This window comes from Danaus plexippus, chromosome 24, assembly GCF_018135715.1.
Source record: "Danaus plexippus chromosome 24, MEX_DaPlex, whole genome shotgun sequence".
NCBI classification, from domain to species: domain Eukaryota; kingdom Metazoa; phylum Arthropoda; class Insecta; order Lepidoptera; family Nymphalidae; genus Danaus; species Danaus plexippus.
The window spans coordinates 780,476-795,184 of record NC_083552.1 but is presented as its reverse complement, the minus strand read 5'-3'; the positions used below and the strand labels follow the sequence as shown (position 1 = coordinate 795,184).

The 14,709-nt window shown below is 33.8% G+C and overlaps 1 protein-coding gene across 11 annotated transcripts in view; it reads right to left on the bottom strand.

Moving 5' to 3' along the window:
- Positions 1–11,605, bottom strand: part of LOC116776068 (nuclear factor 1 B-type) — a 29,116-nt gene extending 17,511 nt beyond the window's left edge. For 8 of the 11 annotated variants that reach the window (XM_061524213.1, XM_061524214.1, XM_061524216.1 and 5 more), the window contains exon 1: positions 11,473–11,605. In XM_061524213.1, the coding sequence (XP_061380197.1) occupies positions 11,473–11,550 (78 nt within the window). In that variant the 5' untranslated portion in view covers positions 11,551–11,605. Of the gene's footprint in view, positions 1–3,125; positions 3,159–11,315; positions 11,355–11,439 lie in introns of those variants that run through there. The other 3 variants (XM_061524223.1, XM_061524218.1, XM_061524219.1) reach the window with 3 other exon arrangements.
- Between the last annotated feature and the right edge of the window lie 3,104 nt (positions 11,606–14,709).

Genomic DNA, 14,709 nt, shown 5'->3' with positions numbered 1-14,709 from the left:
GATTTTTTAAATGTCCACTAAAACAGATTGTTGTATTGATTGTATGTTGTCTGTGTCGCCGCCGTAAATTCGTGTGGATTAGTTTCTTTGAACTTGCGTTCGGTCTATTCGTTTTACATAAATTTCCTTGACTCAAACATACATACAAGATCATTATAGTATATATATATAAATATACCATGTTTTATATGACAAAATCGTGGAAAAATACTTGAATTAAGTCGAAATCTCTTAAGTGTCGAAGTCACTCCATGTAGTCACTCGTTCATTAGCAAATGAGGAAACTGTCTCAGCTATCAGACTACTTTACTTAACTAACATCGGTTTTACTACCGACATCTTACATAAGTGATCTCCCATTTAATGAAACTGATTTAACGTAACACGCCATACTATTGTAGCACTGAGCTTTTATTTTGTTGATTTTAATTCACCGTATCAAATCTGCGACATTGTTTTAGTCTATCATAATTCGAAAAAGTTTAATTAAGAAAAAAATTTAAATTTTTATTGAAGTGATGATATAAATACAGAATATAAGGTCATAATAAAAATGTGACAACGGAGTTATTGTGTCGTATGTGAAGCTAAAAGGCGGAAGCCGACGCTTGACATAAAAAACCAATAAAAAAAGGAAACTAACTCGAAAGTTTTTCTTCGGGCGAACGTGCTCTACAATGTAGCGAAATTGAAACTCATTACTACAAGTAACTTTAATTGTCTTCCAGACGACACTCCACGCGGAATTTCAACACGGGAATTTACATCAACTACTCGAGAATAACCGTACAACATTTGAACGATCATTAATATGGATTTTATGTTATCGTCTGTATAATATTTGATGTCAGTGTGCCCTGTTCCGGGATCCCACGTTCCATCTATCACAGCACACGCGTCTCCTCTGTTCTTCATGTAATACCCTTGTTTGTATTCTTGGTGGGTCGCACAAGGTGACTCTCGTTCGATGCTCTTCGCTGCTGTATTCTGATCACGCACCTACTTTTTTTCTACAATGGCTATCGTTGTATAATATATGTTATGGTAATGCTTATTGTCATTTCTATTGTCATCGGTGTGTCATTGCGTAATTTGATTTCTGAGGTTAGCGGAACCCAAATTAAATTCAACGATTAATTTATAATGAGTTTGATTATTTAAAGTACGTGTAAAGTTAAAGGCAGTCTGATGATAACATGAGTCGAGATAACCGTGAATATGGCCATTAGTACGGAGGCTGTTCACCAGAATCGTGCTAATCCAGCCATCGAGCCGTAAAAGGGAAAATTATTCACGACACCTAACTACCAAATCCGACTAAGACGGCGACGTCTCGAACACCAACGGATGACGTTTAACGACATTCGTATGCAAATACATCCCGGAGTTGTCCCGGGATAGCACGGGATAGTACGGGATTACAACTACCCACGTCACTAATCCGAGTGTAAGTTAGCTCTGTTGTCGAGGCTTAGGGTAAGATATAGCCCTCGTATGTTTGAATATCCGTGTAATGTGTGAACTGATATACCCCTATACACTACTCACATCGACTTATGACAATATTCAAGCGGTAATTTGCGCAGTGGCTATTAGTGATGTACACCAACGAATATCGATGTATCTTTAATATTACTCGAACGAACTTCATCTAATAGCATACAACTATAAATCATTAATAATAAGACGATGCTAGTAACGTTAAAGACGTGGCGCCAAACGCCAATAAAATTCAGAACAAATATTTATCATTAATTCATTACATAGATCACACTCGGAGAAGACACTTGAAATGCTGCGCCACGGCTGATGCAGCTTTTGAATAACGATGTGGTCACAGACTCTGCTGTTCCTTTAGCGAAAACTAGAAGAAATGCGGATGAGGAGAGGGATTTGAATGGAGTAGCAGTCATTAGGGAAGACTTAATTAAGAGGACGGCAAAAAATATTGAGATAAAAGTGTTGTCTGGAGAGGGTCGGGCGCGGGTCGGGCGCGTGGGGCGCCGCTTGTAAACAGGCAATAATCAAAAAAATGTTGTGCAAGTGTCGAACTATAAACAAGATAGTGTTTGGCAAGCTGCAAGGCGCTCCCGACTCCCGATCAGACTGCGCCATCATTCCGCCGGCTCATTCAATATTTTTTTTTTCACCGAAGCTGTAATTTCTTGGCTCGAACGCATCCGTTTACATGCCAAACAATAAATTTATTAGCCGACCGGAGGAGTGGCAACACTAAACACGCGTCACTCGTCGATACGTCATCGATTGCGTGAAAATTTTCATAATTTTGGAAAACGATCCGTCCATATATCGAACGTCGATTCTGTATCGGAGTCCGCCGCTCGTTACATAAGCCGCTCCGCCAAGGTGACTCGTCCGTAGCGGCTAGTGGTTCTATTTTAGTTCTAATTTCATAAATATCCCGCGACAGCACATCTCTCCGCGTGTGCCGCCATGGTGCGGCGGCCATCTTCGAAACGACTTGCGTAATTATCGGAGCTCTGGTGTCGCACAGAAATACCACCGCGCGTCGCACCGAAGCCGCGTCCTTGCTAATTTTAAAGTCCTTTCCGAAAGTTTATCGTTTATGAGGTAATGGAAGTGTGACGTAGGGCTGGCATGTTGCCGGACGGAGTACGCCGGCCGGACCGAGGAAAATGGAAGACGCGGCCGCGTGCGAGGTTATATATAGTGATGTCCCGCAGTTCAGGCCGAGTGGCGGCCCGGAGCCGGCCCTAGCTAGCCCTAGCCAGCCCTGACCGGCCCGAGTCCGTAATGGCGTCGATATCGTGCGACGGGAGCGATCGGAAAACTAATCGTATATTACCGTATGCGTGTCCGGCGCCAGATGCGCTGACCGAAATTGCGGCCCGGCGAGTCCACCATCAATATCGCCGACCTAATTGAATATTATACGGGAATTTGTGCGGCCGAAAAGCTGGCCGGGTGTATGCGGTGTCCGTATATCATCTGGTAACGGTGTTAATGTTTTCTATGGGCATGACATGATCCGATGCAGTGTTGCAGATCTATATTTAGTGGAGCTGTTTTAGCTCTGGGTCTCGTCGTTTGCGCAACGTCGTCTCGCGCTCGAGCGTTCTATTATCGGAAAAATGGACCAATACCTTGAGAAATATTGTCATTTACAGCCTCCACGGCTTCCACAACTTCCGTTTCTAAAGATCTTTAACTGTCCCTCTCTAGAACTCCGCTCCAATGCTGCGGCTTGTTTTCGTTTCGCGATACATTTGTATGTGAAAACGCACGTCTAATTATAGCCAGCCTCAGCTTTGTTTTAAATGTGTTAATTGTCTTCAAATTACAGTTCATACTATTCCTGTAATACTTATTCACACATTATAAACACTCTATTTATAATATGTACGCGTCGAGTGAGTTCTTGTCACCTGAAAATTATTCCAATACAGAGAATCACTATGAGCATCAAAGTTTTGTTCGTAAATGAGACGTCGCAGGTCTGAAAATCTAGATATAAGCGAAAAAGTTAACTGTATCATCTGAGGAACTTCACTAGAACAGATTATTTCAATTTAGATACAAAGCCAGCCACAAATCTCCAAAGCTTGTCTTATTCTGAGAAGTGAGCGTTATGATTTATTTTTATTGTAGAAAACACGTCCCTAATGCTGTCCAAATAAAAATGTTTAACGGTTTATCAAATTTTCGTTTGTTTAGCAAGAAATGTTATGAATGGGAAACTATCGCTGAAGGAACTGAAAAAAATTATATTATATATAATAAAAAATATCATCAAATATCTTATGTATATAAAGTTAGTTTTATATAAATAACTAAGATTTACGTTGACAGCAGATTCATAATTAGGACTTAAATACAAACAAAACGATCTCAGAAAAACTATTTAAAAATATTCAACAATTATATATCCTTGTGATTAATATTTCTTTTTGTCCATCAATATATGGAAATTAAATATAAAGTGGACGGTTTAAATGTCTACCAATAAATATATTTTTGACTTAATACCATTATATATGACAGCAAGTCTTATCTGCTCAAGAAAATTTACTTGACAGTATTGGTACGTTGGATAAAATAGATTATAAAACAAGTAAAATTTTGAAAAATATCTTTACGCTGAATATATTGTGGTCGGAAAAATAATATTTAATTCTCTATATAATAGAATTACTATAACGGACTGTACGGATGCATGTTTATCCGTGAACGGCGTCTGAATCTGAAGGGGTTCTAAGTAAGAGATAGTCTATCGCGAGATCTAACGTCCGACACAGGCCTAGATAAGTTCCTATTAAGAAATTATACAGCATTCAATAACTATCACAATATATTTAGACAAACAACTATCTACAGATCATCTGAAACAAGTTAGATACTATTTTTCAGGTAGGTATTACATTTAAAATCAAATCTATTTGAATCACAAAACGAATATATATGATTTTATAATTTATATAAATAGGAACATTATATTCATTTATATGTAAAGACAATTTGAAATAAAAATGGAGGTACAATTACCATATTTCTAAAACATAAGTGATTTGAATTAGTATCACAATTTTGAGGAGGTGATTGCGAGACACGTCCAAATATTACGAAGTTACCATCCCCTCAACAACTGTGATAAGTATTTTCAACGGTACTAGCGAAATCCGAATGACTTGTACTAAGCATATTTTAAATGTTCTAACCTATAAACAATTTAATAAGACGAATATTTCCAAATTTACAACGCGTTTTTTGTTTTTTTTTTTTTTTGACTACATAATCCTTAAGTTTCGATTACTTTTTACATACCGTGTACACGGACAGACTTCGGTTTGCAAAAATGTTCCTAGAGAAGGTTAAATAAAAAAATATATATCCATTTTTTTAGGTGAACAAAAAGTTTATAAATTCTTAATAATTTTTACATCGTCTATTTTCGTTTATCTATCGCATGTCGCGCTGTAACCGATCGCGGAGTAAGTACAAAGCTAAAAGCGGCGTTCGGCGTTTAATATGACAGTGGTTATGCTTCGTATAACAGAAAATATTATTTTTCCCAGATTTCCCATTTTTCCTATAAAAGGTATTAAAATTATTACTAATATTATGTAGTTAATATATAATAGATAATTTTTAGATAAACGCCCTTTCTAAAATGAAATATCATTTTAAATCTAGATGATTTTAAAATCACGCCACATTTGTTTACCATTTATGTTAAAACTCACATAGTTCTTACATTGCATAGCATTTTAAATTTTGAAATGAAAATATGTTCTTTAAAACTTTTAATAGAAATAAATACAAAAAAAAAACCACGTCGCCGTACAAACCGCTTGAGAGAAACGGAGATCACTCAAAAATCACTAAAATACTTAATAACTTAATCCTTACTGCTGAGACACTAAGTAACAGAATTTATACAAGACAAAATGACAAAAAACCCAAACATCCTAAGTTTAGATAACTAAAGTCGCGAAGCAAGTCCGCAGCTGAAAACTTGTTACAACTGAGTAAGACTAACCAGGGGACGTTTTATAAAATAAACTTAAGAAAGATGAGATTCTATAAGAGAATATTAATATATTTATAATTGCAATTTAATTCTCCACTTTTCTATTCGCAAGCATCGAATTAATACGATACGAATAGTAAGACTAAATATAAAGAATCTATGAAAAAAGGCATTTAATCAAAAAGTTTTGTATACAAATGTCCAGTGGGTTCAGCGAGTTCAATTCCCCAACTCGATACACAGTTACTAACTTGGGACGAACAATAAAATGCATGTATGAGCTTACTCAAATATTGTATAACTTAACAAGAGTTATATATAAAAAGGTATGTGATGTCGTCCATCAATTAATGTGCTAAATCATATATAAATAAATTCTTTATTATTATTTTAGTAAACATGAATCGAATAAAGCAAATATATAAATTACATACGGAATTTAAAAATTAATTTTGTTTAATAAAAAACATGGTTGTGTTAAATTTAATTTTCCACTAATTTTTTTTATTTCGTTTCATCTTAACACGAATGATGGTTGTGTTAATAGAGCTAACGGTTCCTTGGGAAACCAACATCCCCAAAGACCATGCCACAAAGGTCAATAATATTACGAGCTCACTAAGGAACTCGCTGAAAATAGGTTTGTAGTAATTTTGCAAACGTTGGCGAGAAGTATAACAACTAAACCTCTCTACAACCTACTAAAAGACTTGGGCCTGTCCAGAACTCACATCAAATCATTCTTAGAACGTACTTCCAAGGCAGCCCGCTATTAGATTCTTTTCAAATTTGGTTAGATAGAGAGAGGAGCTGGGACCATGGAGTTCAGCGTTTAACGCGCGTTAGATAGAAGCCTCTTAGATCTACACCTGGGTCGTTAAACCCAGGCATTGGTAAAGTTCCTCTCCCTGCAACGCGATGGACCCGGCACCCGTACGGTGAATACATGGAACGCTGAGAGGTTTCTACTCTTATATGAACGGTATTTTATCTCTTCAACATACTCATATTATATTATAAATAATGTATTTTTTGGTATTATTTTAATTATTATATTTTCTGTAATACACGTGACTGAAATCCCGTTAAACAGACCAGTTAACCTAAACATTATATGGTTTTATTAACATATAATATTATGTTAGAATGAGAGTAGCAATTAAATTGATTTGTACCTATATCTGACACATCACCCGACGATGGATAGCCTTCTCAGATGGTATTGACAATGACTACAGTGAAGGCTAAAGGAGTTGGCAGAGATGTTACTTTAAAAATATTATATTATGACAACAGGAAACACTACCGACAATACATATATATATACGTGTAGTTTCTATGGTGACGGTTTTAAATAAGTATTAGTTAATTATTTTCATATTAATACATACTCTAACAATTTATATTCAAAGAAAAAAACTATAATATATCAAAATTAATCATTTTATAATAGCTTTTAATTAAGACTAAACAACCGATAGTGATCCAAAAAAACGGGTCCTAAAAATAATGTTATGAAGAAAATTTATACTGTGTTTTTTATGTTTTGTAACATTTTAATGTTAACAAACATTTATATCAATAGAAAAAACTATTATCAAAATCATTTCAAATGAAACCGAGCTTTTCGGATACTACACGTTTTTTTTATATCTATATAATCCCGACGTTTCTGTTCCTTCACAGCAACCGTGACCACGGACATGACATGATAGTATCTGTCAGTTCATCGAAATCATTTTAAATTTCGAATATCATTGATAATTTTTAATTCTTTCATATCTATACGATTTTTCACCAAAAAGTTTTTATATTCCTACACACTCAATATTAATTAACCTTTAATACAGCCAGTGAGGTGTTTATTATGCGACGTATTTGATACGTAGGTTTTAGTGTCCTAAGTCAGGTAGCCGAGCGAATCTATTGCCTCCCGTACTCTGATACCGCAGGTGGCGTTGTTAGCAAGTTATCGCAGAATATTTATACAACACTGTTCATAACAAAATGAATGTGTAACATAGTAAATATTATACAAAATAATAATTGAATTAATCATAAATTCAGTAATTTTTTTTTCGTTTTACATACTATTGTGATAAATCTGGTGATCGTCTCGTTGGACGCAGTTCTCTAAATATTTGAGAACTGGATAGTACGTTTATCGAAAGTAATGTCTATAAAACGACGTAGATACAAATAAAAGTTGTGACAAATATAAATTTTCATAACTTTCATATCAGATGCGAGCCTTAAATTTTTCAACAAACATATTTATGTTGAATTACACAAATTAAAACTATTTTCGAGTACTGAATAGTTATGTTATATTTTGCCTATATAATGAAATAATAACAGCCAATACTTTGTAAATATAATCACTGATACGCACACTAATTCTTATATTATATTAATATTTGAATCTTATTTGCTTGTATTGTCTTATATTCAGCAGCAAAAAAAAAAAGAACAATATACATTTAGTAAGACTGTCAGTACGACTCCGACCAATACCATCCTCAAATAGACTTAAACTATGGTTTTATTAGTCCAAATCCTAAATCGGCTGCCAATCCAATCTATACTGCCCAAACACTATTAACCTTAAGAAAGGCAACACTACATCGGTGTAACTGCTTCGTGTAAACAAAATTTAAATCAGATAAATAAAGTTTCTGTAACATCCCAATTATTTAATCTCAGTTAATAAAACGTTGGATATATTATGTTATTTTGGTAACGAATATATTAACAGCAACGAGATAAACAAAACTATATAAATGACACTATACTCGTATAATATATTTAACGAGTATAGTAAAAACATTACATAAAAAAAAATTACACTTTAAAAAAAAATTCTTCTCGACATCAAATATTTTTAACAATTTTATAAAATATATAAAACCTTTTTATTATTTTATTTTTTTTATTATGCTATAGTTTCGTTCATATTGGAATTGTATATTTGCCAATGTCGTTCTTGAAACTTAACGGTGACATTAATTTTACGGGTGACACTGTCATCTGTCAGTTACTGTCATTAAAGATGAAATAATTCTTATGTTATTTTATATTTAGTATTATATATAATTAAGAAACACTGATATTAAATGTCATATATTTATTCTTTATTTTTAAAATAAAAAAAAGAATTGCACCTAAAAGCTTATAACACCTTTAAAGTGTATGCGATGCACATTAAAAACAAAATATTTGACTATCCCTTGTTCATAAAAAAATGTATATTTTCATTCAATTTCACATATAATTTTATTTACTATACAAATTGATTTAAATTCTCAAACGTGATTCTAGTGAAATAATTCAACCAAAAATTGCGATTTCAATTTCGTATTTCGGCTCAAATAATCGGAGCGAGTAAGCCGATAGGTTTACGTGATTTAATTATCGAATAGCCATAAGGATAATTGATTATATACAGCTTACCAAAGAGTTTTTAAATCAAAACACACCAATCCACTAATGGACTTTCCTTTGCCTCTGGATGAAAAAAAAAATATATATATAAACGAAAAGGGCACGTGCATACATTCTTGTAGGGAGTGCATTCAGGATTCATGCACATACACCGTTAATAAATTAGATTAAATATCACAGTTAAAATAACATATCCATAAAAGTTTTTAATCGAATTTATTAACCTTAATATATATACAAACTTTTTAATACAAACGCCACAGACAAGAAATCACTGACATCAAGGTATACATATATTAATAATCTGTGGTGTGTGTATCAAAAACGTCATAGAACTAGATATCAACATTAACAGTTAGTGATAAACATTCAAACACCGAGAGTGGCAAGAAAAGGTGAGAGAAAGAGAAAAGAAACACGTCAGAGGGGGACGGACAACATCGAGGATACTCGTTAAGACACCGAGCGACGCACGACGGCCACCGGCCACTGCGCCCGGGTACTTTCGGATACACACACATTATTATACACTATAGACAAAATACTTCACAACTTAATTTACCTTCATTTTAAGACTGATTAATTACTTTTAATAAAAAAATCACTTGAAACTTCCGCTTTATCATATTATTAAAAGTTAAATTAAATTAGTGATTTCCAAGTTAGTTTTATTTGAGCCGTAAGTGTAGTGCTGACTGTACACCGCCCGCCCGGACTCGGACGTTACAGTCGCCGTTATTGGATTCCATTTTTGAATTTGATTCTGTTCTATAACATTGGATCCTTTTTTTAGAATATATTTAAATTACATTCCATTTTTGAATTTGATTGTATTGGGTTCCAATTTAAAAAAAAAACATTATTGATGAGTTTTTTAATTTTGATTTTAACATATGATCGTGATATTTACTTTGTTTGAATTAAATTGTGTATATTTATCATTATCATTACTTGATTCAATTTTTTATGTTAAAATTTTGTCGGTTTCATCCTAGAATTGAAATTTTATTGACAACGTTGAAATTCTATTTCATTGGATTTTACTTTCAAATTAGTTTTTCTTATTTTCATCATTAAATTAATTTTTATCCATTACAACGTTTAATTTAGTCTGATATTATTTTTTTTTAATTTAAATATTTTATAATATTTATACCGGACCTCTTTCGTTAACACAGTAATCATTGATTCGAAATTAGACTCTTGTCGACTGTAGATAAAAAAATAGATTATATTGTTAAATTTTGAGGTAGACTATACTAACATCACATTTCATATCTATAATCATTTAAAACAAAATACTTTTTAACTCTACATACTGATAATCTTTTCGTAACAATTTCATATTATAACCAAATATCAAACACGTAGGTACTTTTCCGTCTAAATATGTATAGATTTGAAACAGAACATAAGAAAAATTAATAAATTTTATATAATATATATTTAGTTCATTATATTTATATTATAAAAAAAAAACGTTATGAAACGAGAGCCTGAACATGGTATTGGGAACGCGACCTTGGAATGAAAAACTCCAAATATATAATATATATATATATATATATAAGTATATGTATATATATAGTATATTGTAAGTAACAAAGACGCTCACATGATAAAGTGAACAATATAAAACTGAAAGCCATAAATCTATGGCGTCCTGACTGCAGATACCATGGAGGCGATGGCGTATTTCCACTGCATTACTTCTTATATTGATTTACCCAAAAAAATATCTCAAACAGTATCGCAATGAAGCGACTATATATATATATATAACGATCGTCTGATATAAAATAGATTTTTGGTACCCGATTTTTATTAATATAATGTTTTATATAAATACAAATTATCCGTTTAAACTATATATATATATCACTGTGTAGTTTTTAGATTTTTTTGTTATATATATAGTGATTTTTTTATTTGTAAATGTCTTATCAGTTTATATTAAAATAAAGTGAATAATAATAATAATGAAATTTCAAATGTCACTCTCATTTAAACGTCGACTCGCACGTGGCTACAGTCTTCACTAGTGGACTTAACAAACAATTTGGTAAATTTTCAAAAATATTATATAAATCATCTTTGACATTTTGTCGTTTTATATTTGTTTTAGTTTAAGATATAATAATATTTTAATATTTATCGTTCGATGTACTAGATATTAAATTTAATTATATATGTTTTTCACGATCCCAAGCTCTGCGTGTAGAGCCTCCTGAGCTTTCCCTTATTAAACTTCGATCTGTTTACAGACGCGAGCTATCTTTTTGTACGAGATTACTACACGTTTGTTTATCAACTAGTACATAACGTGTGACGTCTCTCGTGTTATAATTATTATATTGAACGGTACCTTATTGTACGGCGTCAGGGTCATCACGTGTTAGAAGAACGTACCCGAAAATACCCGGGCGGCGATCGCGCGGGGTAAGCGACAATAGCTCACAACATCTGTTAATATGATCATTGTTAATTACATATGGGCTTTGTTGTTAATATATTGTAGCCACCTGTCCCGAGGAGGGCGCTTGCAGGTACGTCGCTACGTCGTCCACCATGCAGGCTCGCGGGAGCTCGGGGAGGAACATAATACGCTATAGGGCGCGCATAACGCGTGCGGGCTGCGCGGCGCGCCGCGTCCGACTGGCGCGAGCCCTGCTCCCTCGCCCCTCACCGTATCTCCCCTTCACAGCCCCGCTCCCTCACCCCCCTCTCGCCCGCCCACCCACTAGGGGTGATACTTATGAGTTTTCCGCAATGTAATATATCACGAAAAATATTCGAGGAAATATGCATACATTAGACGTCTTATGTTAAGGGATAAGTCGTGAGTGGCTTTCCGAGAATTACTAAATCGTCGTACATGATATTACACACAGTCCTATGAAAATGCACATAATTATACTATTTACTCTAAAATTACAAAGAGATCAGATAAAATTGATCATCTGTTATAACTGAAGCTAGATAAAAACTTTAAATTTTTCAATACAAAAAAACATCAATAAGACATGTGATGTATAGTGATAGAATAAGTAATAAAAGGTCCGTGAAGTTTTCCCCGCTGGCAGCCCTGAGTCCCGACTGGTGATGCACTCGCGGCGCCGCTCGGAGCCGATCGGTACACGCTCGGTCGTCTTCGGAAAGCTCTCTCCGTTCGGAGCTACGGGCGGGCTCTTACTAATATCAACCTTACTCCTTGCACACACGACTCTTTTTACCTTGAACCCGGACACTTGTAAGTGTTGTATTCGACTTTTGAAATATCCTAATTTATCGTGGTCCGACTGTATGTGGAGGACTCTATCTGTTTGTAATAAGTGTTACAATCGCTCGCGCCGTGTTTCAGCTGACGAGTCTATAAATGTCACGTGCTGTATGTGTGTGTGTGTGTGTGCGCGCGTCCCTTGCATGTGTGAGTGGAAAACACATCTTGGGCGGAACGGCGTAGCGATTTGGGCATTTTTTTTTCTTAAGAAATCTATTAATACAGTAATTAAGAGATTGTATTGATTTACATATATTAATATGGTTATAACATTATATATATAAGTAACATATATGTTGAATATTATATACATATTTTTATATAATGAATGTATCTCTTATATATATATATATATATTAGTTCTGATGTAGATGTATGTTTGTATGAAACTCTTACGCTATGAACATATCAGTGGTTACTGCAGTAACTCTGCGGTCAGCGCACTGTCGCCAGTTCGATTCCGGACTGAAAGAATTATTTGAAGAATGTCTTAATATTTCTCATTCTAAATATTTTTAACACACACGCACAAACACACACGCGCGCTCACACATATATACATGTTTCTTGACCTTCAAATTATCTGTAGTGTGCATATATTAGTACATATTTCAGTAAATTAGTCTCCTTCAATGAAATAACCGTAGATACTCATAAAGAAAATTAAACTAAATCGTATGTGCCTTTACCACAAGTTCTCACCTTAAACTGCATACGAACAGTTCGCTGTCAAACAACCATAATTCTTCTCTAATGATGCTATCAACGTACCAACACGAGAAAAGATGATACTGTAGGTACTTATGTCTACGTATACTTGAGGTAAAGTTACTGGACCAATAAAATGTATTTATCGTCACATCACACGGAATATTTATTAATGTAAAATAAGAATAACTATAAACTGAAAAACTGACAGTATTGAGTCAAAACTTTCTTACATCTGTAATATTAAAATACCCCTAACAAACGTTTGCCACAAAACTAAACTTTTTCAGTTTTAACTTACGAATAGTAAAACGTCCACACCGTCAGTATTTACGTTAAACTCATTACTGGGGATAATGTTATTCATACTAGTAAAATATATTAAGTAAAATGAGTTTGTAAGTCATAGAGTGAGTAACTGAGGGAAGAGGGATAATATTCGTAAATTCATGTAAGACATACATTATATGGTTTATTATATTAATTATAATATACAACCTTTGCACGCGACTTTGGTCCACTTTTTTTAAATATAAAAGTAACTTAAGTTACTCCATATTATATCCTGTTTTGCCAGTGTAGTCTCATGCAGATCTATTCAGACGTTACAGAGATTAACCGTAACACACAGACGGACGGAAACACAGACAATTATCATAAAAAAACATAATAATATATGTTAAAGGCGCTTATAACCTTACAAATATACAATGCACATATACATATATATACTATATAAGTAGTAGCCATCCCTCGATCCCAATCCTCTATAAACTATCGTTTCCGCCCGTCTTTTTCCACATTTCCCTCGGAGCAGTACAACAGCACTAGATGCGAGTGTATAATGAGTTCCCTCTCATTAAATCCGCTGCACTTAAAACATTAAGCGGCACATATAATGTATTTGGGTGTGATTAGTATTAGAGTAGAGAGCAGGCTGAAGCTACAGGCGCAGGTCACAGATCACCTGCACGCAGAGGCAGTATATTACACGTATATATATATATTAATTATTTCTCAGATACATATATAATAAGCTAAAAGATTTGTTTTTCTAAAACAATTGGTACATAAACTGGATACAAATTACAATAGCGTTTGTTTATACACTTACTTAAAACTAATTTATATATATATATATAGAGAGAGAGAGAGGGAGTTAGAGGGAGAAAGAGAGATTTAATTATATTAATATTTGAATACTAATAAAGTTCTGTGTTAACGATTACTCTGTAAATAATCAAGGGGTAGTAAATCTAATATAACACAAGTAAGAGACTCAAAATCCGAGGCCATATATTATATTAGGCCGAGAACAGAGCGCCGGCTAAATTATTCAAGCGAGTGTGCACACGACTTAAATAAAGATTTGATTTCCCCTCTACGGATGCCGTTCGAGATGAATCTTTAAGTTTTCACGTTTTAAATCCAACGTGTCACGTGCTACGTTGTCTCGTTAGCGTGGACAATTTTAAATAAGACGGTGAAAATATATATATATACATATATATGAATAAATTCTCTAAATATGTTTAATGAGAAATTTTGTATAGATGTATGTTGATAAGTGACGTTTGTAATCCATACACCCTTATCACACTGAACAGATTTTCATGTAACTTTGCAATAATATAACTCACACATTTAGTATATGGGGTGTAACAAATCAAGAAGCCACTATATGTAATGAGACCTAAGACTTTCGCGAGTTTTATTCATTTAAATGAAACTAATATTTTTCGGATATACTACGTCTCGTCTGCCCGTGATC